We start from the raw sequence: 26,915 nt of genomic DNA, 5'->3' as shown, positions 1-26,915 counted from the left end.
TAACTTGCATGTTTTTCTACTCGGATTCTTCTAGTGATATTTTGGTAGTTACCTCATCTTACTACAAGTTAGGAGTGAGCTGGCTGGTGGACATGAGGCAGGAGAGGACCAAGGAACAAGAGTCCTAATGTTAAAGGGAGAGACAGCACTGCAGCAGCAGAGAGGTTTCTCCTGTATGGCATGGTTGGGGGTTCGAGGATTCTGCGCTTCTGACATGACTTCGTGGTAAGGCTCAATAGTGATTACATGTTTTCTGTGGCTTACTGCAGTAGCCGTTGCAGGGGGGGGCTTCATAGCTGCTACTGATACTGAGGTGACCTCCTAATGGGAGAGGAATTTCCTGGAAGGACAGAGAAGGCAGTAGATGCTAGCGGGGGTCCTCCTGTCCCAACCTGCCACAAGCCCGTGGCTGTTTTGCTGCAGCAGGATTAGGTGATGAAGTGTCAGCACGACAAGGCAGCGCTCCTGATGAGCCTAAAAAGAAATCTGCCCACACATAACCCACAGCTGCAAGGCTGTCACACAAAGCTGTGAATCAGGTTTAGTGCTGAGGAAGTGATCAGGAAAAGGAGTATTTGCTATTTAAGCATTTACATCACCTTGGTCACAAATTAATCAACAGGCTGCTGCTAAAGTTTGTAAGTTTGATTATTCATTTTGATTATTCATTGTTTCGTTATTCATTTCCATATAATAGATGGGCTATTTTTGTTTGTTCCCATGATGGGTCCAATCAGATGTGGTGGCCAGTTTGGCCATAACTGCAACCACATTTGTCAGTGAACCAAAAATTTACTAAATAAAAAAGCACACAGTTCTACAATATCCATTTACATGGACAGTATGTAGGTAATTTTTTAAATGTCAACACCAGACATTAACTTCAGAAAGATTATTCTAGCTGGATCTAATGATATGTTAAAAAGTCCTTGTTAACTGTACCAATTTAAACAATACTGAGCTGGTTTCTACACCCCAAGTGTATAATACCAGGAACTGGTGCTAGCTGTTCGGAGCTGTTAACTGTAGTAAACTGAAATAATTTCATGGGAAACTAAGACATCTGCAAATGCATCTTAGTATTCCTAAGTCTGACTGCTAAGGTGTGCTGGCTAATGTTAAACTGCTTGCTATGTTGCCTTGCCTCTTTACAAAGCTGCTTTTGTGTATGTGATTCATATGCAATATTTTACTTTCAAGTGTGCTTACTTTAGGATGATTCTGCCAAAGTACTTGTCTGGATCTGAATTTTATATATAATCATCTAAGAGTTGAAGCAATATAATTTATATATATTTTAAACTGGTCTATTTTTAACTCTAAATACTAGTCACAGTACTGAATAAAAATATTTTGGAAAAGGGACAGATTCCTGTTGAACTACTTAAATATATCAAGCTGGATAAACTGTTAATCCTGCAAACTGGCATTCCAGTCCGAATCCTAAGGTTGTTATCAAAAACTGCAGTGATGATGATATCCCAGTTGTTTCTGTCTTAGTAGATAAAAATGCCTCTACAAAGTGTATTGCAGATGATAAGATTTTCATTGATTATTTTTTTTAAGTATTATTACGTTACACTTATTTATGCATGTTTTTGCTGAACGTAAGTACAGACAGAATGATAGCCTTATTAAGGTTTGATAATTGTTTTCTCACTTAAAATAAGATCTGTAAAAATTTAGCTAATAAAGTAAAATTTTACTCTTAATCAGAGTACTTAAAATGCCACAATCAATTTTCTATTAAAAACACTTTAAAGCTTTCTCAGCCAAAAATGTCTAAATTAAGGCCTTGATAACTTAATACTCAATACACTTAATGTATTTCTCTACTGCAACACCTTTTAGAAACACATTGGTGACAATTATTTAAAAGATTTAAAGAAAAAAATTTATCTGCTGTCAATAGCAGACCTCAAGATCTGTTCATTATTACTCTCAGTCTTATTTTAAAATTTCTAAAAGGCAAAGGAGTTTAATAAGTTCAGTCAATATTTATTTTCTGCAAAGTAAAATCAAATAACATCAATGTAAACATACGTAATACATAAATATTAATTCAGTCCATTAAACCTTTGTGTACCATGGCACTGAACTTATGGCAATTGTGTAACTTGAAAATAATGTTGCTTGCCAATGACAGAGGTTTCTAAATCAATAAATACATCTGAAAAGAAGAGAACAGTTCACAATATAAAAGCATAGTACCTGAAACCAAATGCTACAGTACGGTCACACAGGAGCTGTTCTTTAGAACTGTGTAGGTAGAACAATTGCCACTAAAACGCCCTCTAAAAAATAAAATGCTTTGTTAATAACTACTATTACCTAAAGTTAGGTAAATCATGCCAGATAGCAGAAAATACAGTAGCTGGAAAATGCAAAATAATTTGGTAGGCCCATCTAATTCTTCAGCATAGCTGTGCAGAAATCAAGAGGGATTCTCTGTTCCTTCCTTAAGATTTTTTCTTTTTTCTTCCAGTGTTTGTTTAAATACTTTTTTCAAGGTATTGTAAACATATGGTCCATTTTCAGAATCGAAGCTTGTCTAATAAAAGGGAGAAATTTAAGTTCAGTTGTTAAATGGATGTCATACAGCAAAATGCAGAGTAGATGACCAACATTTTTTTAAAAAAATAGTTTTAAGATTTACCAAAGAAAGTATGTGTTTCCTGATGGAGTACTTAACGCTAAGTATTTTCAGTTTTATGCTGACTAGACATTAAAACAAACTCATAGAAGGAGAAATGTCATGATTGTTTTAACAGGTGACATGTCTGTAGACTTACAAGAGATTAGGAAGCAGTGTGATGAATGTTCTGTTCAAATAATTTCACCTGCTGAATCTGAGAAGAAAGCAGCTCTGAGCTCAGCAACAGCAAGCTTTACCTGTCACTGATATTAAATGATTCCAAAAGCAGAAGTTAGTTACACACACCCTGTATTAAGGGCCCAAAACATAACTGAATTGCAATGTCATTTCAGAAAATTATTTAATCTGATGGAAAGACTCCAAGTAGTACAGAATCTACCAAAGCCTTTAGTAACCTACTCCCAGTGACTAATTATTCTCACCACTTAAAAATTATCCTTTCCCTAATTTGTAGAAGTCCATGAATTGGCAGTGATCCAGAAATAGAAAAATGAGACTAAAGGATTAAGGCTGTAGTGACAGAATTTAATTTTGTTAAGAATATTTCCTACGCTTTCTGTAGGCTGATTATTATAAAATGTAAACTCTGAAATAGATAAGCATGAGTACACTAAGTATGAATTGTGAATTATTGTAACTTTTCTCACAGAGGCCTGCTCTGTTGATTCATCCTTCATAATTTAAAATAAATAAATATGATGTCATGGACAAATGGTTACTTGCCTTAGTGAAAGCTTTAATAGCACGAGCAAGTAAGGCCTCCTCCACATCAGCTGGTAGCATTTGCAAGTTCACCACGCAGTGTAAAATACAAAGGATAGTCTGACACTGTTCCTGGTGGGTAAAAGGAACAGCAGCTCATTAGAAGAAATATTTTTATGAAAAACATTTAACTTTAAGTTTTCATTAATTGCTGTTTAAATATCAGAATGTGCCTTCCTGTATTGAAGCTTTCAGGTGTAGAACTTGGGGAGGGAATTTTCACAAGCGTAAAGAGTCTCTACATAATTACTTCAGTCATGATGGGAGAAACTCTTCTCTTGTAGTGTACCACAAACTGCTCTGGAAATTTCGAGGAGGTCAGGCAAGCATCTGGAGACTTATTTTTCAAGGTCCCCTACACGAACAGTAGCATTCATGTGAATTGGCATAGAAAAAGTGAGATTTGATCTTTTCAGCCTAAAATGCATGTTTAGGGCTCCTCCCCCAACTAACATAGGATGATCTGCATCTCTGTCCTACCAAGTCTCCTTCACCATTAAAGGAAGCTTGTAGAAAGACACGTGGGCAGTGCCAGCAAGAATGCATAAACTGAGCAACAGTATCTTTGTGACTGCTAGTTCCCATCCCTTTTCCAAGGTAGACTGATCTCTACACTGGCATGTCACTTAACAGTGAAAATTAAATTAAAACTTGAGGGATTTCTGGGAAGAGCAGCTAAATATGCACCCGTACATATAAGGGGCTGACTGGCTGGAGAGCAGATTGGCAGGAAAGAACCTGGGTGTCCCAGTGCACACAAAGTTGAACATGAGCCGGCAATAGCCCGTTGCAGTAAAGGCAGCTTAAGAGCATCCTGGGCTGCATTAGACAGTTGCCAGCCAGTCAATGGAGGTGACACATCTGGAGTGCTGGGTCCAGCTCTGGGGTCCTTGGTACAAGGACATCGACATACTAGAACAAGTCCAGCGAGGGGCCACAAAGATGATTAAGGGACTGGAGCATCTGTCATACAAGAAACCTGCTCTAGTTGATTCTGTTTTGAGCAGGGCATTTGGACTAGAAGATATCCAGAGGTCCCTGCCAACTATTCTGTGATTCTGAAATAATATAGGATAAAGTAAGGTTAAGATAGAATTAATATTTTTAAATTTAAAAAAAAACATAATTATTATTCCTTTTCCATTAATTTATAACAGGTCTCAAGCAGTTATTTTTTATTTAATACAAACAGAAAGTTAAAACTCTGATAGAGTGGAAGAATGCTTCAGGAAGAAACATGATGTTTTTAGATGAGCTCAGGAATTCCAAATGTCATGTCATGAAGATGGTGACTGCACATAAAGTTCTGACCACCTATTGATTAGAAGCTGTATTCTTGGATATCTAGAGGCTGTTAAAAGGGGCCCTATTTTCTTCATAAATACTTTGGAAACAAATAATTCCCAAAGAATTAGGAAAAGAATTTGTGTAATTAAGAGATCAAGAATAGAGAAATTTTTTATTTTTTTTTTAATTTACCTCACATCTAGCCCTTTGGGGAAAGCACAATTTAACAGTTTGGATCAGAAGTACCTGTTTTTCACAGGCATTTCAGAATACAGATGGCCACAGTTCTGATTTATGGAGAATAATTTGGCCTGGCTTCCGATTCCTTGAACTGGCAAATTCTTCCTATTCCTTACCCCAGCTCTTCCAAAGCTGATGGATTAAGATGTTTGCACAGCAAGTATGACAACCATTAAGCACAGCTGCCAGATGTGACATTAAGGAAAGCCATACATCGAGTCACAGAGAAAAGGTTCCTCATTTTTGCATCTGGGTCTCAAACTGCAGAATTTGCTGGGAAATATGCTGAAGTTGAGCTTCTACTGAATGGTGTTCAAAGATAGTATCTGGTATTTTCTTATAATACTCATCAGCATAGTATTGATTACCACTCATAGTATTCATTACCAAAATAATCCTCATTCTGATTTTTAGAGAGATTGAAGTTGCCTTTTTAAAAGTGCAATTCCCTTGCCTAAAAGGCCATAAATGAATAGTTTTAACACACATAACAAAACGTACTTGGCAGTTAAAGAATAAATTGACATATATAATATCTACCTTTCTCAGTAAGTAAAGTGCATCCTGTGATTCTGTGCAATTTTTTGCCAGCATGTCAATATCACCTTTGGATACAATAGGTTCTTTCAGCTGCTCTATCCAGGACCACATCAAGCTACAGAGGATAAAAGGATCTCTCTCGGTACAGATTTTATCCCAAGCTCCATCTCGAGAATTCAGTTCTTTCTTAAAACAAAACAAAACAAAACTGAAGATGCATCATCTATTTACTTTTGCCAACATTCTCTTTTGATTGTAGCAGTACATGTCTGCTTATGTTCCAACAAAAAAAGACTTAAGAGTTACAAAAAAAAAAAGCCTATTTTTTTCCAAAGCATCAACATTAATCAGCAGTAATACAATGATTCTTTAAAACAGAAGAATGACATAAATGGTGCTGCTCAGAACCTTCCAATTATCTACTAGAATACATAAAACAGCTTTGGACTCCAACTTCAAAGCAAATGTTGCTAGGAGGATTTGGGTTTGAGGATAAGCAGTTAAGTTTCAACTAAATTCTTCTACTTTTACACATAGAATCCTCTGTTTAGTTCTGAGAAAGCACTGATTAAAAACAACACAGCTCTACCTTAAAACCTGTAGTACCTTTATGGTACCAGAAGCCAAGTTACAACCACAGATAACTGCATTAATTTTCACTAGTTAGTAAAATGAATTAACACAACCAGAAACAATGTTATAACCTCCTGCTAGAGACCAAAATTTGTAGGTGCATTTTGCTTGCTTTTGAAAGAACTGGCCCATAACTGACAAATACAATCATTTACTGAACCACAGTATAAACTGGTGTCCCAATGTGCCATTTCAAAGCACATGGTGGCATTTTTGCCATTCTAGGAATTAACCTAGGTGAAATATGCAGAGCCCATAACATTGAATCAAGTTAAACATTACCTGCCACATTTCTACCTTCTGCTTCACTTCATCCTCTCCCAGAAATTCATTTATATCTGCAAGTGCTTTTGCTGCCAAAACTCTTCGGGCTTCCAAACTTAATTCTGACTGCAGAACAATGTGTGGAATTGTCTCTGACACATCTTTGCTACCTTGGCTTTCATATCCAATTGAAAAGTTCACTTTAGAAGAAGAAGAAGAATCAGAGTCCTCAGAGACATAGACTCTTCTGCTATACATATTAGTCTTGTGGTCTTTCCTATGACCAATCTCATTGGTAAAATTATGCCTTGGTGTTCCAGGTTCCCTGGTATTATGGATAGATGCTAGACCTGAAGAAAAGGTTCTGCTGCGTTGTACTTCTTTGGTAGAGATCCTTCTGTGATGAAGTGAGGATCCATCTTTTCGTCCATCCAAATTAAATTTACCTTGACTCCAGAACATGCATGTATTACGCACTAATGCTTCTTTGTTTAAATCCAACTGTGGTTTTTGTTCACCTGTGCCAGAACACTCCTCACCACTGTTCTGCTTAAGTTTGTTGCACAGTAATATCTGAGCAGGTACTGTCCACGCAGTTTCTCCTTGGTCTAAAAGAAACTCAGTTCTCCTTAAATCTGACTCACTATAGCTTAGACGCCTTCTCAGATGAGTAAGAGGCTGAAGGCATTCCACATTCCTTCTCTTCCAAAGAGGATCACAGTCATGTCCCAGGGAGAAAAGAGAATCCTGGGTCTCGAAAGTAGACGACTGGGTATGGGAGGAGTCTGAAGTATCACTGTCCTGCCTTGCGAGTTCTCTATCTAGCTGTGTGGACACCAACTGAGAAACAGTCTTTTCAATTTCAGCTGAGAGATCTGGTATATCTAACAATTCTGCCTCTATCACTTGTCTGTTTTCAGCCAAGTCTAGCAACAATTTACAAACTAGATGAATAAGTTTTGGCACGTGTTTGAGATGCCTACTCTCATAACCATGGAGCAGATGTCTCTGACGGGTCAGGTACTGGGACAATGTCACTGTGTGTGCCTTGGGCTCACAGCATGCAAATACATTTCTCAGAGGAACCAAAAACTGAGTGAATTCTCTGATGCATAACAACTGCCCTCTAGTCTGAATAGAATTAGGCCTTTTTGCTCTGACAAAAAGAATTGCTTGATCAGCACTCATTCTTGTTGCAAAAACTAAGTAGCAAGCTATTAGTACACCTGGAAAATATAAAGACAAGCATTAGTTGAAGAACTATCAGAATAAAACAAATACTTAGTGGAACTACAGGATAAAAATATAGGTAAATATACAGGCTTTATGCCCTCTATTATGTGATGCTGTTACCTAAGTATAGTTGCATTGGTTAGATCACAGGATAGTAAACCCGTTCTCACTACATGTTCAGTGAAAGCTAGTTTCTCACCACAGCATCTCTAGGAGTTCTATCATTTGTGAACACAGGAGCAATGGTGGCTTCTACAGGAAGGACATGGGCAAAAAGGTCTTGAAAGACGTAAATGAAATTTTAGCTGCTCCACCAAAACTACCTGATCTAACAATGAGTGGCAGGTTTGTAAACATGTAATAAATGCTGGACTGTGAAAGTGCACTATGTGAATTTTTCCCACCAAAAAGAAGCTGTCCCATTTGAATGTAACAGGGAATTATTATACAAATTCAAAAATTTTCTAAACTTACAGGCTTCTGTTTTTAATATACTAAAACTGATCTCCTCTAGCCATTCAGATAATTTTCACAAATTTGTTTAACAATTTTAACCATTTTATAGATGTACATTTTTCAATTATATAGAATCTAAACAAATTATTAATAATTTATAACCAGAGACTGTCTTGCATTTTTAGAGAAACGGTTCTGTTGATCTTAAGGTAGAGCACATACCTGTCCGACCAAGTCCTGCGTGACAGTGAACAGCTACCCTCCCTTCCTGCAAGGCGAAAGCCATGACTTTTACCATATCAAGTATAGTAGTGAGAGATGCCACTCCATAATCCTTCCATCCAAAATTATAAAAATAAACTAAAATAAAAAGAGAGTGAGTTATTTTCTGCCGTACCAAATATGAAATTTTCAGTACTATATGCAGAGGAGAGATGACTAATAAATGATAGTACTAAAATTGCATAATGGATCTTAGAATCTGACTACATATTGTTTGCAAGAAATTATTTTCCTCTTTCAGTGTACGCTTGCTATTGAAATTTGATAAATACATGAAGCTAGCAAAGATTTGTCAAACTGAAGTTCTGCTAGAATGTAAAAGGTGTAACAAAACTGAGTGATTCATACAAAAATTACTGAGCTATATATAGGTAGAGGGTATTTTTTTCCTTTTAGAAATAAAAGCAGTTCTTCAGTAAAAAGCTGTTACTTACAGAAGCACTTTTTCTTGTCTCACCATAATATGAAAACACAAAAATACCATCAATACAGATGTCCTCAAATGAAATAACCTTTGTCTAGATAGAAAACATGAATTTTACCAGAATTTGAAACACCATTAATGTATTATATAATTGTGAACTCAGAAGAAGAAGAAAACTTTAACTAGCTGTTGTCCTTTCTTTACTCTGAACACCTGAACATAAAATCTCCATCTCATTCTACATATATATGATCTTCAATAATGTGTTATTCTCTCTTGATTATATTTGGCAAGTTTCATGTTTACATCACATTTTGTGCAACACTTCTTACATAGCTGCTTTTAACACACAAGAATTCAAGTAAAAACATCTTTAAGTGCCAAAATCAATAATTAATGAGGAACAGCAGCAGGAGTGAACTTACTTCCAGCCTCCATAAAAGCTTCAGGAAGGTAGGTGAAGCCGCTTTCTTGTTCCAGTGGATTTCCACAGCTTGCATGCTCCCCAGGACGCTGAAGGTTAATTATGGTTTTTATGCCACATCTTAAGGAAGGAATGGATGAGTCAAAGTATTATATGCAGCCAAAATCTCATTATCCCTTATTTTCTGAAACACACATTTATTCTTAGCAGGCAATAAATCTTTACCTGTATATCATTAAAATGAAAGGATCTTTATCAACAATCCAAATCTATGTTGAAAGAGAAAATGTATCAGGAATTGCACTAGTAATACGTACAATAAATAATGACTAAATTTGTTACCTTTCAAACTGTTCAATAATGTTGTACTTTTCAATTAATTCTGTTGAGGGTCGAGCCATAGCCAGTATGTTATCTGTTATCCTGAGAAATTAGAAAAGTAGATAATAATATTGTTATTAATAATTTCCTGGGTATGAATCTACCAAAATAAGAATACTATGTTATATTCAAGAAAGACAGAAATACCTTGCTGATTAACTAGAAATTATTTCTCAAAAAATTCTACTATCATATCATGTTAGTGATAAATCTTGTTAAGCTGATACAGATATGACATACCAAAAGACCATTACTGAAAATGTTTAAATGTCAGGACAACGAACATACTAAAAATTTTTTTTTAATAGAAATCTGGACTCAGATCTCTGTTTGGCCCTTCAAGTTTTGTATGCTTCTGAATAGCATTTGCTGTTACAAAAAAATCAGTAAGAATGTAAAGATACATTTCATGTGACTATTACTGCATATGAATATGCTTTTGAACACATGCATTATTTCCTCTTCAGTAAATGTTTTTACTTTTAAATTCTATTATGAACACATTTTAATTAATTTGCATTTTAAACCTTAGCAAGAACTGTCTATAACCCAGAGTAGTTTTTTAATAATTCATGACAGATAGGTATTTATTCTTTTGGATCTGAACCAAAATTACTGTAAGTCAACAGAAATCTTTCATCTTTACTGGGCTATGTACAACAGCCATTATGGTTTACTGTTCAAGCTGTAATTCTGAATCAAGTTATCATTAAGTTTCATACTTAGCAGTAGCTGATCTAAAAAACCCTCATTATTTTCCTTTGAATTGTCTCTTTTAATAAATACAATCGATGCAGTTACATTTAGTGAGAGTAAATGCTGCTTATTACCAAGAAGAGTAGAGCCCTTTAATGGCTTGCTCCTGCTCACTCCATCGAGCCGGGTTTTCATACTTGCAAGCACGTCCACCACATGCCATTGAGCACTGCATGTGACCAGGAATGACATGGCGAAGGCGCTCCCCTACTTTAGTGTATTTTGCTGTCGGACGCCTTGAACTTCCTAGAACACAGGCAAAAACAGATTTAGTAAGGCAGCTTAGAAATTCGTCCACCTTAAAAGTATCAGTTCAACCTTAAATTGATGAAGTTACAAACAGCATAAATATATGAAACATATATTTAAGGCTCATTTTTCAACACAGACTTAAACTAAGAATTCTGAGGGGGAAAAATTGCTTGCATTACTGCAGAAGTTGTTTTTTCTCACAGTAACTGTTTTTTCTCATTAAGTTAGAGGTGTGTGATATCCTTTGCAACATTAAAAAATGTCACAGTCCTCTTCCACCTGAAATTGAAAATACTTAGCCGTATACTTGGTGTATGTGTGAATGTGTGCTTCTATTTTATCTATTCTTTTTAACCAAGCTATTAGAGTGAAAAGCATATATTAATCCTTGAATAAGGAACCAGTGAACAAAATATAAAATACAGGAAAAAAAATCTTAAACCCAGTATTTTATGCATATATATATATATATAAAAAACATATCTAACAGAGCAAAAGTATATTAATTTAATACTGAGAAAATACCCGGAACTGACAACAGTCTTAATGAAAAGTACTTTACTTTTTTTTTCAGGAAAAGTTGCATCCAGCTCCTCAGGGCTCAGAGACGATACCGCCACCATAACCCGGTGAGTCGATGATGAGAGTACCTCTACAACTGAGCTCCGGCGCCTCTGGATTATGCGAAGAAGGGGATCGGAGGAAGAATGCCTCCGACCCTGGAAAAAGTTGCTAAAAATACTCACTGCTGAACGCCTTCGGGGTGAACCCTGCATGACTGACCAGCCCCGGATACTGTCTAGGAAGGCTGCTGAGGACGCACTGATCAGAAATCCAAGTTGCTCAGCGCTCAAGTTGAGGAGAGCTGTGCATCCTTCTGCATGCTCCAGCAGCTAGTCTGCATGGGCTGAGCTGTCTCCATAGTAACTAACAATGAAGGCGCTGCTGCCAGTTATCCTTGGGCTGCTCCATTCTATAGGAATTGAGTCTGTTTGGGACAAACCGTTCTGCTGCTTGATGAAAATAGTTGCATTTCAAGCAGATAATTTTGAAAACGGACTGGGAACAACCAAAACATTTTCCATAAACAATGCAAGTATTTAGTTAGTTGTAAATAACATGCATTCAGAACTTGCTAAGACACAAAATACTAAATTCAAAAGAACAATCAAAATGTAGCTGGAGGCTCTGCTTCCTGAGAAATCTGTAAGTACATTATACTCCCCCACCTCTTGGTTTAACATTCCACAACCACCTCTCCTCCTCCACTTAGTTGCTCCAAAATGCATCATTAGCTCTGTAATGATTGGGATTAGTGTGTTCCTACTGAAATGGTTCAGTACATGATGAATTGTAGACTGTTCGCTCTGGACCATTCATATCTTCTAACAAAACACAATTCGTTATTCAAAACAAAAGGCTTATTTTTTTCAGGGCACAGCTTTTTTATTAAGCAAAGCTGTTAGCCCTACAGACTGAGATAAAGCAGATTATGGGGAGGAGGAGATGTATCAGTTGAGTGCTTTAGGCTTTTGAAGGTAGGTATTAGGTAGCAAATTGCCTCCCACTTTGCTTCCAGTGTGCCAAGAAGGAGAATGAGCTGGCCAGAAAGACTGCAACACTCAAAAGCACAAAATTCTCATGCAACCATGTGGAGGACAGACTATACCAATGGCAAAAAAAAACTTTGTGTCATCCCATTGTCTGTGCATTAGACTGCACGTTAACAAAAAAGACTGGAGAAATCAAGAAAACCCACCATAACTTTGTTCAATAAGCAAATTAATCCCATTGCATTTTCCTAAAGATAGTATATGTCTTTCAGTCTGTGTTTCTTTTTGTACTACAAAACAAGTAACTCTTACAGAGGAATCTGTCTAAGAGAAAGCTCTCTTCTGATAAAAATTCATCAGGCAAAAATCTACTGTTTCTTCTAGGTACTGAATAGGAATTAAGTGACTGAATTTTGAATACTGCACCCTGGCTCTTAAGGAGATGTGGTTAAGGTTAGCTGTAGATACCAGGCCTGAAACATCAGTAGTGATGTTGTATGAGAAAAGGAAAATGTTAAAGCTGACTCTGTTAGCTGTTGTCTCAAAACTCTTTACTATTCTAATTCAGCATTAAAGCTGGTATCAAAAGGTGAGGAAATATTTAAATATGCCTTTTGGAGGGGAGTGGAAGAAAAAGGAGATTGCTATTACAAGTGCTACCTATATCCAAGAAACATGAAAAATGTTTTCTAATTAATTATATTGCTTTCTTATATTTAATTCTTTTCCTCTTTCTCTTCCCGAAAACTTTTCTTCAGTGTATATCAAATGATAGTAGAGCCAGAAATGAGCAAAATAAAATGCTGCACATCATTATTTTCCTACTGAATCCAGCAGGATTTGCAAGTACTTACCCAAAATAGTAAGAAAGAATTACATCCTATAAGAGTTTAAATACTTTATTAGAAAGGGGAGTTTTGCTGAAGGTGTGTTTGTATTTTCAAAGAGCTAGGCAGTTTCTGAACACAAAAATCACATTTCTTCAATTAAGAGATCTGACAATATGACAGAAAAAAGCTCAACATATTAACACGTTGTGGTGATGATAAAATAATGCAGTTTGCTTTTGTTAGAGACATTTTATGTTTATTATTGGGGATAATATTTCTGAGTTTTTTAATTTTCTATGGAAAATATTTTTTTTCAGAATTTCTCTAAGCATTTTTTATGAATGGCGTATCAGAGAAAAATTGTTACCTGAACTCATATTTGCAAGATATAGACTGCTCTCTAGCAACGAAGAATACGGTAGTTCATTTTGCAGCAAAACTCCTGCAGCCATTGCAGTACCTGTTAAAAAAATTAGTATGTTCACTGAAAATCTACAACAGAAGCTCAAAAATGCTGAGTACCTGGCAGCTGGGTATAGAGTTGTCCAAGGCTTAAGATTTGGGCAGTCAGACATGGACTGTACTTTCTTTTTGGTGTGCAGTCATCTCAAAATTCAAGAGCTTTGCTGTCTGTCCTAGCAATCCAAAGTTTAGTCGATTGTGCATTTCAAGCTCCAGAGTTTGGCTGATTATGTACTTTATAACTGTGTGTTTTATATGGACAGGAATCACTCAACTGAAAGCATTTAATGTAATGCCATCTTGATTTTCTCGAATTCTTAAAAGTAAGTTTCAGCAAAGCTAATAATATTATAATGGCAGCATGATTTCTAGATCACACCATTTAGATTTTAGTTGATACTTGCCAAACAGACTGTCCACAAATTATACGCCTTCTCTTCCCTCTGCTCCCTGTTTATGGTCTGTTGGCCAAGTCTGAAGTCACATATATGACAATTCTCTAACAAGAAAACTGAACGCAAGAATCTGTCTAAGCAGAAAACAGTTTTTTCTCATGCTTTAATATAACTTCTAATACAAGGTAAGTCCTGCTCTGAAGACCTTCTATCCGACAAAAAGAAAGCTAAAGAAAAGCTGTAAATGTGAATATATTAATCAGTCACTGTGATGTTTAAATAAACCATTTACATGGATCTTGAGTGGAAATTCTTACCCAGTATAAGATTACCATTCTGTTTCTCTTATGTCTGTAGGAAAATAGTTGCAAGTATAAGAAAGAAGCATTCTTTTAATACCAAACTAAGTACGTCTCTGCTGTATGTATAACTATAGAAACTTTACTAAATAGATAAACCTTAGGTCCTAAATTCTGCAAAACCAGTATTAGGATTCAGCAGCATAAATAGTGTTTTAAAAGACAGATTTGCTAAAATAAACCAAAACCAAAACCAGAAAACATTGTGGGGATTAGGTGGTATAACAGTCCTGTGCTGTGTTGAAGTGTGACCTGCTTGCTGTTCATTGTCCACCTTTTATCTATAATTCTATATATTTGTTTTTTAAAGTAAATATTTAAAAAGATTCAAATAGAATTTCATTCATTCGGATATTACACTATCTACCACATACTTGAATAAATTATTCTTCCAACAATGCTAGTGGACATTATTCCACAGAGCCACCTGGTGCAGCTCTGTCCTTTTCAAGATGCTTAAAGGAGGGAACAGAATACTCGTACACATTAATAACCCTTTAATACTGCTGTATCAGTCACCTCAAAAAGATGAGAATTACATTTGTCTGTGAAAGCCAAAAGGCCTTCTGAAACTTCAGTGATGCTCAAAAATGCATTTCTAATGTAAATATATTAATAAGAATATGAATTAAGATGATTCTTAATGAAGATTAAAAAGTATCTGGAGCATTTTCTACTCAGCTACTTGACCATCTGACTCTGCACTTTTAAAAGTCAATCCTTTAACAGGCAGGAATACTTGCATATAATTGCATTCTATTTGGAGCGGCTCCAAAAGCTCTATTTTTTTTTTCAGTGTACTTTGAAATCAGTAAGGGATGGCTTTCATGATCAGAGGAAACTCTGTAGCTAAAGAAATAACTTTATTTTATCCCCAGAAATTCTTTTTAGCATTAATAGAGTTGAATTAACAAAAAACTGTTGGTTTCTATTTCTCAGCTTGTCCAGACAATACACAAGCATTTGAAAAAGACATGTCTCATATGGGCAGCAGAACCACCACCAGTATGACTATTTAGTTTTCCTATTTCCTTGTACTCAAGTGTTAGAAGAAATGAGATTAAATATCAGAGATACTTCTATCATCTAAAACTATTTTCCTTTTTTTTAAACCAGAATTCAGGGTGACAAGGACTCTTAACTGAAAAGGGAAGAGATGAAGATTAATGCAGAAGATATATACCTACAGTATTACAAAATACTAGCAAGGTTGTTCTAAATGGCAGAGGTAAGCAATGTGTTTATTTGCTGTAACAAATTAGACCTCCCTCAATTTTATTTCAGAAGATATACCAAATCCATATTTTCTGTTCTGTATAACCAGGCAGCTCCAACTGACTTAAATATGTTGTCTGTGTGTCTTTCAGTTTGTTAAATTTACTTCCTAACAGGTATTTTAAATTGCACAGCGTGATCAATGTGAGCAATTCCCATATGCTTATTTCCGAAAAAAAAGTTAAGTAAGATTGTGACAAATCACTTCACAGAGTGAAGCGTTTACTCCCTTGAACAGATATAAAATGTTGTAAATTAGGACAGGAAGTACTATTTCAGTGTTGATGTTACTGGAGAGGGGTATTGTATTCCTGCACAGATAAAGAGAGTGCTAAACATAAAAATGGCGCTTGGGTAAAATAAACAACTCTCTCCTGATTCTTCTATGTACCAGATATTCTTAGTTTTTAAAAGGTCCTCTTCAGCATTTTGTTCCTTACGTGAACGCTTGATAGATGCTGGAGAAAAAAACAAGCCTGGAGCATTATTCCAGGTCATGGTCCTCATCAGCTATCTGAGGGAACGGAGTCACATGACAATCACGATACCACCTTAATCAGATCTGCTCCATTATCTCTGACATGCATTTCTATTGCCATGACAGCAAAGCAGCTGGTCTTTTAATCCCTGTTTCCCAGTTTAAGAAATGGAATGGTGTTTCAGGTGATGTTCCATCTCTTTATGTTTTATCATAGGAAGCAATGTCATTAAGCGTGCATAAACAACACAGCTAATGAAACCAAAACATAGTAAAAATAATGTCTCTGTTGTTGGCTGACTGAAGTAAATAGCGGTACCACATCGCCCAAGGAAACAAGGGCCTCTTGAAATCATGATACACCATCAGATGTCAAGCACTAAGGGAGATATTTCAAGAGGTCCCCTCCAGGTGTGGATTTTATACTTGTTTTGATGTCTGTACGTATTTCTGAGGTGGGAGGGGTTTTTTGACTTTTGAGCAGACCAATTCCTAACAGAAAGGATAGAACATTTCTTGTTTCCTGTCGGTTGCACCGTTGATTCACTTGTTGCATTTGGTAGCACGACAGCTGTCAAGTCCTACTCGCTGCTTCATACATGCAGAGAGGTGACTTTCTTGCAGAGGAAATAGTGCAAGCATGCTGCGCTGTCATAGGTGAGATCACTCTGTTTCCACTTTCAAGGAGTGAAGCAGCCTCTTGTCCACATCCATTTCCTCTGGAATAAAAGCACTGCTCTTTGAAAAGTTACAGGTTGAGTAAAGTGCCATGCAGCAAGTAGGACAACTGGGAGATCAGGGATCCACAACAAAGCAGGTTCTGCAACTAAATGATGGGCAGATTTACAAAGGAAGAGTGTAAAGGAGGCATACCTTACTGGTTGACACGAGCAGGCTGCAGGATGGCAGCAATGGGGTTAGCAAATTAGCAACTGGCTTAGGTGTCACTGCCTGGTAACAAGGAAGATTCCTTTTTAGTATTTCAGGATTTGGAAAGCAGTGGCTTCCAGTCAGTAAGCTGAATTTTTGCTCCAGAATGAAATGAGAGAAAGGAGCAATGTCTAATGTTTTAGCAGCCAGAAAACGATTATATAGCCAAAAAGAGATTAGGCAAGAAGATGCTGGTCTCACTCTAACTTAGCAATTAAGATGGTTATTTAATAGATGCAATTACTATCTTTTACTTCAGAACACGTTTTCAAAACAGAGAGAAGAGCTTGCGTTCCAGACTGGAACGATTCCAGTTGGAGCAGTTCAGCTGCCAGCAGGAACAGTAATCCCATTGTAAAGCTCCCCACTGCATTTCTGTGGAATGATCTACTAATAGTGAGGTCCCATCTCTCCAGATTTGTGTGGATTTGGTAAACAAGAATACAACAGCAGACCACACATTTTAAAAGATTAATTTTATGTATTAACGTGAAAAAATCTTGGATAAGTTTTCAATTTTAAAATATCAGTGTATGAGAAAAGTTATTTTAAACCTCAAATATATTCATACAATATAGGCAAATGCTGATGCTTATGCCTGTCACATAAAATTTTGAGGTTATTTTTACTATTTTCTTTCTTCTAAAGTGAATTTGTTTTCTCCCTGTTGCAGTCACATGTAAGTAACTACCCACTACCCAAATTTTTAAAGGAACATAGTTGACTACAGACTACAGGTAGGGGCCATGTTAGCTTAGTACCTAAGCACTCAGGTAACAGCTCTAAAATTTACTCCGTGGCCTTATTCTACAGGTACTCGTCTTCCTATGAAGCTTTGCTTTTGTGAGCAGTACCACAGAAATCAACAGGGTATTTGTGTAAATGTAATATCATATGGGATAAAGTTTCATTGCCAAAATGCAAAGTTCTGTAAACTGCACTAATTAAGATGTTTTAGATAGATAACTAAAGCTAACTTAGATAACTAGGACTAAGCAAAAATATAATAGCGTAAGGACGACTTTATATTTAATGACATGGTTAAGACCTGCTAAATTATAACTTGGTCTCTAGGCTTTAAATTTGATGTTTTAAGATTGACAGATCATGAGAGTTTTTAACAGAAAAATCTTCTAAATTTGCTGAGACATAGTTAGTCACTTCTACAGGAAGCATTGGTAAATGAAATCTTGTTTTGAATTACAACAGACTATCTAATTTTAACATTGCCAGGAATAACAAAGCATTTATTTCTAAAGTTTTGTAAAAATTGTAGATAACTGGGTTTTGTTAAACTTGATTATTATGAATACTGAAACAAAATGCAAAGGCTGTTGTTCTAATGTATATAGCAGTAAAAAAGCTCGCTGACAGATATTTCAGAAATACTTAAGCTACAATTAACAGAAGTCTTGAAGGCAGTTTAGCACTGAGCACACATATTTCAGTAGGCACACACCTCAATTCTGCAGGCTTATTTGAAATGTTTCCTACCTATAAGCAAACATGGAAAAATTGGGAAAAAAAAAACCACAGAGATATAGGACAGAGAAAAGACAAGGTAATAATTAAAACAAGTTTTTGTATAGTTTAGTTGTATGTAATTTACACAGCAGAACAATACTACAGCTGTTTTAAAACTCCAGTGATTTCACTGGGACCACAACCAGACCTGATTTGTTATTTCTATATGTGTTTCTCGCCCTCCGGGAAAAAAAAATTCCCCATCTGTTTTAGTAAAAGGTGAATGTCATTTAATCATTAAGTTTGATATTTACAAATGACTGTAACTGCTTTCACGTACAAAAGAGATGAAAGAATGTAATTCATTAGAAGATTATGTAGGTGTTGGTCTGGTGATTCAGTATTTGCTATTCATAGCTTTTTTGACATAAATAGGAAGAAGCTGCAAGCTAAACTGATGGACAGGTCTACCAATTGACTTGATTCATATTATTTAATTTAAGTCAGCTTTCTGTGGTAGTGTTATGTCAATGGTTAACAGAAGTTATTTTAAACTACCTTGAACAGTCTGACAGCCAGTAATTACTATTGAGAATTATAAAGGAGATGGTATAAAATGAATATATTAACTGTTCTCCAAACAAAACTGGTGACTCAGATATTCTTGATCATGAATATCATGTTTACTCTGAGGCTATCAGACTTGTAAGACTGACTACATACAGAAGAATGAAATATTGTCAGTAATGCATTTTAACAGCATTCAGAAGTAGAAAAGTTTAAAAATGAACTCTGCAAGTTAGAGGAATTATTTTTAAGTCTCATAGTCAAAAATTTACATGAGTTTTAACAGTTTCAATAATTTCAATTTAATACCTTACCTGTTACCCTGCAAAAAGAACGAGTGATTGTTGACCCCTTCATTGCTGCAGTATCAACTACAAGAAATACGTCGCAGGGAATTCACATTATACAGAAGAGAAGCTGAATAATGTTGCCACGGTATTTCCTGTAGTTAATTGGATTCGTGATGGTAATCTGGGAAGAGCCAGTAACTATCTTTTCTTAATTTAAGACTGTATGGGGAGTGCCTTACAGACTATGCAGATAATCATCCCATAAACTGCTTTCTGTGTCTGCCTAGATTTTAAAGGGATTGAGGCAAACAGGCCACACCAACCTGATGTTTTAATAACTGAGTCTTCCATTCCTTTTTTTCTGTTCACCTCATTTTCCTATTACCAGCCTCAAGCAAATATATGTATGTGTGTGTGTCTACATGCATCAAACTACACACATCTCTGTAAGACAACTTTGTGAAGTTACGTTAATCACAGTTAAACTGATACATTAATTTTGAGATGCCATGAAAAGAAAATCTGAGATAAATGTTTCATTGCTATCTGTGGCTACAACCAGAACAAAACATTTTTTTCTAGCCCAATAAAGCATAGAATGTCATTGAAGTATTTACACTGAGTATAAATTAACTGCATTAAATGTAGTATCTCAAAACCATAACAAAAACAAATTCATCTGAATGTAAAGGATGTAATCTACTAAAAACCAAAGCAAAGATTTTGTTGATTTGACTAAATACTAGATAAATAAAGTAACAAAACAAGCTACATAAAATAGGATACAATATCTTATTCTATCTTACTAAATCAATTTCAATCACTAAATATTAGCTGACAAAAAAAAAGGTTTTCTTCTATTTCCAATACTTCCCTGCATGTCTTATTAAAAAATCCCTAGCATTAATTAAGTGCTACTCACTGCTAATCATTAAAAATGCCTCCCAGTTATTTAGAAACAAAATATTTGTGCCAGCTTCTGTGGCTAGGATATGTGTATTATTTAAACAAGGAAGGAGGGCAAGCTACAGGAGACTACTCAAGTCTGATGCCAACAACCTTACCAATTCCAAAAACATCATCTCAGCTGAAGACCTGCCTTAATTTTGGCCAATACACAGATGGAGCATATAATAGGACTAAATTGTTTTGTTAATTTTCAGAAATAATTTTGTAGTCAGGTTTTTGCTGTATACTGCTAATAAAAATCAGAAGGAAGAAAAATCCAACTACTTTTCTATAAAATAATGAATTTACTGAGAACAGAGACAAATTAACAAAGTAGTCCTTAAAATTACACATCTAGTTTCTTACTGATCTTGCAGGGACAAAAAAAAATCACACGCATAAACTAAACTGCATCCAGTCATTTTAGTAAACAGCAAACATCATTTTTATATACATGTATGTACATGTATATATGTACAAAAAAACCCTTAAATACAAATAGGGCTTCAAAGATTTGCACACAATTTTGGAAAACACACTAAGGTACTTAAAAACCTGAACAGATAGTGGAGCCTAAAATCCTACGTTGCACATCTTTCTTTAGTATGTTGGTAGCAGTTTCAGTTCCAAAGGTGCCAAGCGCACACAGCTTCCCCAGCCTACGGGTGGAACTGGAGGGCTCAAAACCTCCAAAACACTGATCCTTGCGGGTCCCTGTGTGACAAGAACTGGTGAACAGCCCCCACTGCCTCCAGCAGCCCTGTTCAATGCCAGGCTGTAAGCACACAGAATTATGCCTTCCTTCACTTAGGTGTTTGTGAGGGTGGACCCCAAGCAGTAACCAAAGCACGTCACTGCTTTAGAGACCCTGCAGAATGCAGCGTTGACTTCCTGGGAATTAAAGACCTTCAGCAGGAACCCATATTAGCATCATGGAAAATGCAGGGCAGAAAGAATTGGAGGTCAGCTAGTCCAACATCCTGCTCAAGGCAGGGCTAGTCGACTCCCAAGTCAGATCAAGCACTGACAGACTCCCTCTCTGAAGATCCCTGCACAAGTAACACGGCCCCATAGCAGCATCGCTTCTTGGTTTCGTCACGCATTGTTCGTAGTCATTACAGAAGTGGCTCTAGAAATCAAAATCTAAGAATTATGAGTAAAGGGACACATTTTTCAAGCATCAGCACACAAAAAATGTGTTAAACAAATGGAGCATCTGGTAAAACGTTTTGTAGGAGGAAATGGAGGAAGTTAGTATTTTTCTTTTAGTTGACTAAAGAACAAAGAGCAGCTTTGGATAATTAAGAAATATTAATTAAATTAAATTCTTAATATAAGCATAGTCTTTTGGGGAAAGTTCTAAATGCTCACATTTGAGAAGCTGTCACTGACAAACTTAGTGTTTATTTTCATATCAATAATATAACAACACTATTTACCTATTTGATTCCAGAGGGGGCTTAATTCTTGGATGGCCTCGATTCTCGGTGCAACAGCCCACTACTCTGCTGTATCAATCTGTAGGTGTCAGAGGTTTGCTGAGTTGTCCCTTAAATCTCTTCCTACATTCGTACTCTTTGGTATTAATGGCAGTTTATTCAGCTGAAGAACTGATTTTTTTCTAGTGATTTGCAAAGTTTAGCTAGTTCCAGGAATTGGTGCCAACATGTTTGTTCAAACAGGCTATGTCATCATATTTTTGTCAAGACAAGGCTTTGTGCTGAGGATGACTTTTTGGGGGAGTTAACCATTAGGCTGAAATAATTTGCCATTTCCAAGGAAAAAACACACAGAGTAGGTGGGATGCTAGTGACTAAACTAATAATTTTTATCTCTCTAGGCTTGGCATTTTCCTATTTAAACAAAATGGAGAAAATTCTATTGAACTATGACTGCCATTTAAAGATACTAAAAAGCTTTTTAGGTAAGTATAACAGGATCACTAGGCTTCTGGCAGCTTATTTCTCTTGCACTGCATGGGCTGCCTCATGGCTACTTTACAGTGGACTTAGCAAATCCACCTGTCCCATGACCTTAGGTACTAATTTATCAGATTATGCACGTAGAAAACTGTCCAAATTGTCTCATAAGGAGCTGGATGCAACTAAAATGTTTGACATTGCTTAGACTGCACTGTTTTCATTGGTATATAGACAGAATCAAAACATCAAATTATCCCAAAACTTACAAGTTTACTAAACCTAATTTACTTTAAGGTTAATTTTATTTTAGTACAAACTATGTATTTAGATTCCTAGCTGGCTTTGGACATTTCCAGCTTCACCTTTTGCTTTTTGCTCTTCTCATAGTTTGGATAATGAAAGTCAATTAATGTTGCTTTATTTTCAGCTTGTATTGAAACATTGCAGGGAATGCTTTAGTTTTATGTAACTTTAGAACTGTATGAATGTTATTAAAGACTTTTTGTAAGTTTTTGCCTTTAGGTTTTTTTTAATATATATTTCTGCCCCTTAAGCATAATGCAGCACCACTGCAAATCAATCACAAAAGCACGGTCAAAGCCTATATTTGGTAGACCTCAACTGCACCAGCAGTGTCACTGTTGAGATAAATACATGTTTAGCTGCTTAATGAGATCCCAGAGCAGCAGCCCACCTGTGATCCCTGTCCTCTTTCATCATCTGTACTTCCAACAGTCTCTTTTTTCCTGTTTCTTCCACTGTTAGCTAAAAATGCCAATAAATTATAAAATGGAAATGTAGTGAAATGCTAGGTAAAGGCAGCATAGTAATATGAAGATTTCAATTCAAAAGACAGTTCTAAAACTGAAGAATTGTGTCAAGTATTATTTACAGGTCATTCAACGGACTTGCAATGCAAAAGGTGACTACAAGCCTAGGAAAATAGTCTAGAACCTCTTTTTAGCCACCGGCTTTAAAATGAAAGAAAAATCACAACTTAACTAGATATAGATATAAAAAAGGAAAGGAGAGCTATAGCAACACCGTCTAGCTCTGCTTTGTGAGATAGCTCATTTTCTGCATCCATGACACAGCGGTATCCATATAGCTGCAAAACCCTCATCCAGTAACGGTCTACTATTGGTTGGTAGCTCTGTCTTTGAAATAGCTGGCAAATGTCAAGTTGTTGGAAAACAGAAATTAGGAAGAAATCCTTCTTTCATAAATTTCAGAACTTCTGAAGAGCTACCATATATTAAGCCAATTTGGGATGACCTTTGCAAAAGCACTGTTTAATGTACACATAATTTCTAAGAAACATTAGACCTGCTGTGGGTATGCAGAACAGTTGTCAAGTTTTTGCACAATAAAACTTAACTGTTCAAAAATGGCAGACTAGGTAAAGGAAAGGAGGAAATTTTAAGAAAATGAAGTAGCTCTAAGGTAGCCAATCCTTTTATGCATTTTATCATGTGCTTTTTGCTAAGGAACAAAATGGTCAAGCTCTGTAACACAGGGAACTGTTTGAGTGAAGAACCAAAGAGGTCAAAGGAATTTAATGCAAGTGGCCAGAGATCAAGAGTTGCAGGTGGGTGTATCTCCCTCATGTTCCTGTGATAGGATTAAATCCAGGAAAAACTCCAGAGTAGAGAGAAAATTGAGGAAATAGGTATGTTTTTATGTGTTTTTCTTATTTTCAACAACATCCAAGATCAGGAGTAAAAATATTTACAGATTTCTGTGTTTTCTTGAAAAAAAAAACCCACAGAATACAAGCTTAGAAGTAATTTGGGTTTTGTTGTATATTTGCTTAAGCAATTCCAGAGTCTGAACCTTGTTTCACAAAGAGATGGAAAATCTACGCCTAGGAAATGTGTCTGAGAACGGAGTAGGGAGTCACTGTGTCACTGCAGATGGCGGAGGATCATGAGCCCACAGGCATGGTGCCTCACGTGGGCAGCTGCAGCTCGGAGGCGCTCGGAATTCCCGCAGAGCTTTGTTGTGAGCAGCACCCTTCCTCAGATGGAGGGAAAGGACCTTCAATGAACTGCTTCAAACGAGGCAGGTGGTCTTTAACTGTACGTGCTGGTAACAGGAAAGAACCGAGTTCATTTTTAAATGTACTTGTTTTAAGGAGTTACAGGTATTAATTACCCTGTACAGGTGAACTGGCTGAGCACTTTGAGGCCAGCAGTCAGCAACAGCCATCCAGTTCTGGGTAGCCATTAGCTGAGCAGCCTCTGCAGCATGGCAGAAAAATACCCAACCAGGGACCCTTCCGAGTCACCTGGTGAAGTAAATGAGAAACTCGCCTTGCCTAGTTGAACTAAGCCTCTTTAAACATGTATGTCTTGAATTCTGAATTATATACTATCCGGAAGAAAAATCTAAGTAAACCAGCAAACTATACTCGCCATTGAGAAAAGTGGGAATATATTGCCAGAAACTGGGAATATATTTGCTAGCTAGTACTAAAAGACACAAGCAATCTTGCACCTTATCTGAGCACTTGCAATCCTCTTTATGTTATCTGTAGCATATTCCTTCCCAGCAACTAGCTTCATCCATGTCAGATTTCACAATTTCTACTCATTACTCCTCTCATTTGTAATTTTACTACTGTTATAAAAAAATACTCATAATGGTATCATTGGCTTTATGAAGAAGTAAAATATTTACTCAAACATGTAGAAGAAACACTATTCAGATCGGTTTATGCTGCCACCCAAGCAATCACAAGAGGATTACACTGCTAATTATATCTCTGAGGTGGTATTTTTGCAGCATCTGGCCCTGAAGACTGTCTCCCTAACCTACTTAGTCTTTCTTGTCTTACACATGTGGGTCCATGTATGTTTCACACAAACTACTGATGAAAATAAGAGTTGGAAAAATGCTTTCAAGCAACACATAATTGCAAATATTTAAATTTATTTTGTACATATTCTTTTGGGCTTAATTACTCCACAGATGGGCTCAGTTTTACTAATTAAGGTGCAGGCCTCCTGAAAACATGGCTCTTTCTACCAACAGAAAAGCAAGTGAGCTGTGTAAAGAGAAAACACGGAAGTCTAGATTACTAACATACCAGGTAATCTTTCCTCAGTTTGTTTATCTACTGAAGAGTATAGTTAGTCTGTTGGCAAAAGCAGTAATAGCTACATCTAAAAATTACTATCCTGTGTTTGGACTGAAGAATATGCCATAGGCATGTCTGCCTTTTCAACTCCAAAGGGGACTGACTGAGCTGCGTTTTTTGAAGGTGACTGAGTAAGTGATGATTAGAGGTAGGGTACTGCTACGAAACATGAAAATACTCCTGCAAAGCGGGAAGCCGCTTTGCATCGCCACCATCACTTACAGAAGCCGCGCTCCCCTGCGTTTACAGTTCTCTCATTCCCTGACTGACGTTCGTCTTGGCGAAGGTTAAATCCCGCAGTATTATTTAGCAAATGCTGTCAGGAAGGGCTGAATTATCTTAACGGTCCTACCTCCAGCAGTTACAGGTCGTTCCTCTGAAAACTGTTAGTGCCGGGCAAGTCACCCCGGAGGGAGCAGGGCAGCTCCCACCCCTCGGAAGGCCGGGAAGTTGGGGGGCAGAGAGAGGGTGTCTGTGGGTGTTAATTTCTTAATGGAGGGCCTCTACTCTGGATGTCACCGAGGCACCGAACGTGGAACTGCCGGAGAACCTAAACTCCCTCGCTAAGGAAGCGTGGTTTAAGCCTTTTTTGTCCGTGCTGAGCACACTGTTCTCGCTTACCTCAGCCGGGGGGGCGGCCAGGGCGGGATGAGGCAGCCCCCCGCGGCCAGGGCCGCCGCTCTCCCCCACCCCGGCGGGCGAGGCCTTGTAGCCGAGGGAACGCCCGAGCAGCCGCGTCTCCCCGGGGCAGGAGCCCTCGGGGCGCCGGGGACGTGAAATGGCCGCTGCCCCGCGGAGCGGCCGCGCGGCCCCAGGCCGCCGCCGGGCGTGCCGCACTGCCATGGCGACGGGGGCGGGCCCCGGGGGAACGGCGGGAGCGGGACGACCCTGACGGGCCGGAGGAGAAGGGGGCGAGCGGGGCGGCGGTCGCCGCTGCGAGCAGGGGCGCGGAGACGGCGCCGGACCCACCTTGGCTCCCGCCGCGTCAGGCCGCCGCTCCGCCGCCCGGCGTGGGGAAAGGCGGTGCTGGCGGCGGGCGCATGCGCCGCTGTGAGGGAGCGGGCTGAGGGGAGGGCGGCGGCTCGGCCGGGGCTTCCCCAGCTGGCCCGGTTCCCGCCGGCCCGGCTCGTCTTGCGCTTCCCCGGGCTGCCGCGCCGTGGGGACAGGCGGCGTGGTGTGGGGACCGGCGGCGTGGCACGGAGGCGGGCGGGGCGAGCGCACGCCTTCTCTCGCTGAGGAGAGATGCCTGAGGGAGAACTTGGCTGCCTCCTGAAAGCTGCGGCGGGACGCCCGCGTTATCAAAGATCGCTCGTTTTCTTCCGAATCGGAGATGCGTAAGGGATCGGCGTCCCCCTCAGCCGCCCCCGCCCGGCCCGGGCTAGGCGGGAGCCAGGCCTTGGGTCTCTTGTAGCTGCCGCACACCGAGAACTACACAAAACAATAGCGAATAAATTTACTGACACGGTTTAATGTTTTTAGCGTCGTCGTGAGCCGTTGATCCTCTCGAGTGGTTAAAGTTTGGAGACTTAATTGAAAATTTTCAAAAGACAGTTTCTTCCCTTTCAGGTAAATTGTGCCCTGCAGCTGATGGGCAGATTAACATTTACACCCTGAAAGGCCTCTGCTCCAGCTAACTACCGTGTGTGTCGTGTTGTATCTTACTCATTAAGGGATCTAGTGTCAGCGGTGAAGAGATGCAATACAGACATGGGT

At 37.9% G+C, this 26,915-nt stretch overlaps 1 protein-coding gene across 4 annotated transcripts; it reads right to left on the bottom strand.

The window, feature by feature from the left end:
- Nucleotides 1-1,097: 1,097 nt before the first annotated feature.
- PTPDC1 (protein tyrosine phosphatase domain containing 1) lies at nucleotides 1,098-26,210 on the bottom strand. Of its 4 annotated transcripts, none has more exons than XM_049826682.1 (10): nucleotides 26,172-26,210; nucleotides 13,341-13,433; nucleotides 10,413-10,584; nucleotides 9,544-9,624; nucleotides 9,203-9,321; nucleotides 8,294-8,431; nucleotides 6,401-7,608; nucleotides 5,486-5,671; nucleotides 3,380-3,490; nucleotides 1,099-2,551 (listed from the first exon to the last, which is right to left on the bottom strand). In XM_049826682.1, exons 2-10 carry the CDS (start codon nucleotides 13,423-13,425, stop codon nucleotides 2,435-2,437), a joined length of 2,217 nt encoding a protein of 738 aa, XP_049682639.1. In that variant the 5' UTR covers nucleotides 13,426-13,433; nucleotides 26,172-26,210; the 3' UTR covers nucleotides 1,099-2,434. The 4 variants fall into 4 exon arrangements, with proteins under 4 accessions (XP_049682637.1, XP_049682639.1, XP_049682638.1 ...); XM_049826681.1 differs by lacking the exon at nucleotides 26,172-26,210 and adding an exon at nucleotides 19,218-19,397; XM_049826680.1 differs by lacking the exons at nucleotides 13,341-13,433; nucleotides 26,172-26,210 and adding an exon at nucleotides 11,153-12,330 and having other exon boundaries at nucleotides 1,098-2,551.
- Nucleotides 26,211-26,915: the final 705 nt, after the last annotated feature.

Source organism: Accipiter gentilis, chromosome 23 (genome assembly GCF_929443795.1).
Source record: "Accipiter gentilis chromosome 23, bAccGen1.1, whole genome shotgun sequence".
Classification (NCBI taxonomy): domain Eukaryota; kingdom Metazoa; phylum Chordata; class Aves; order Accipitriformes; family Accipitridae; genus Astur; species Astur gentilis.
This window is presented reverse-complemented; position numbering and strand designations above follow the sequence as displayed.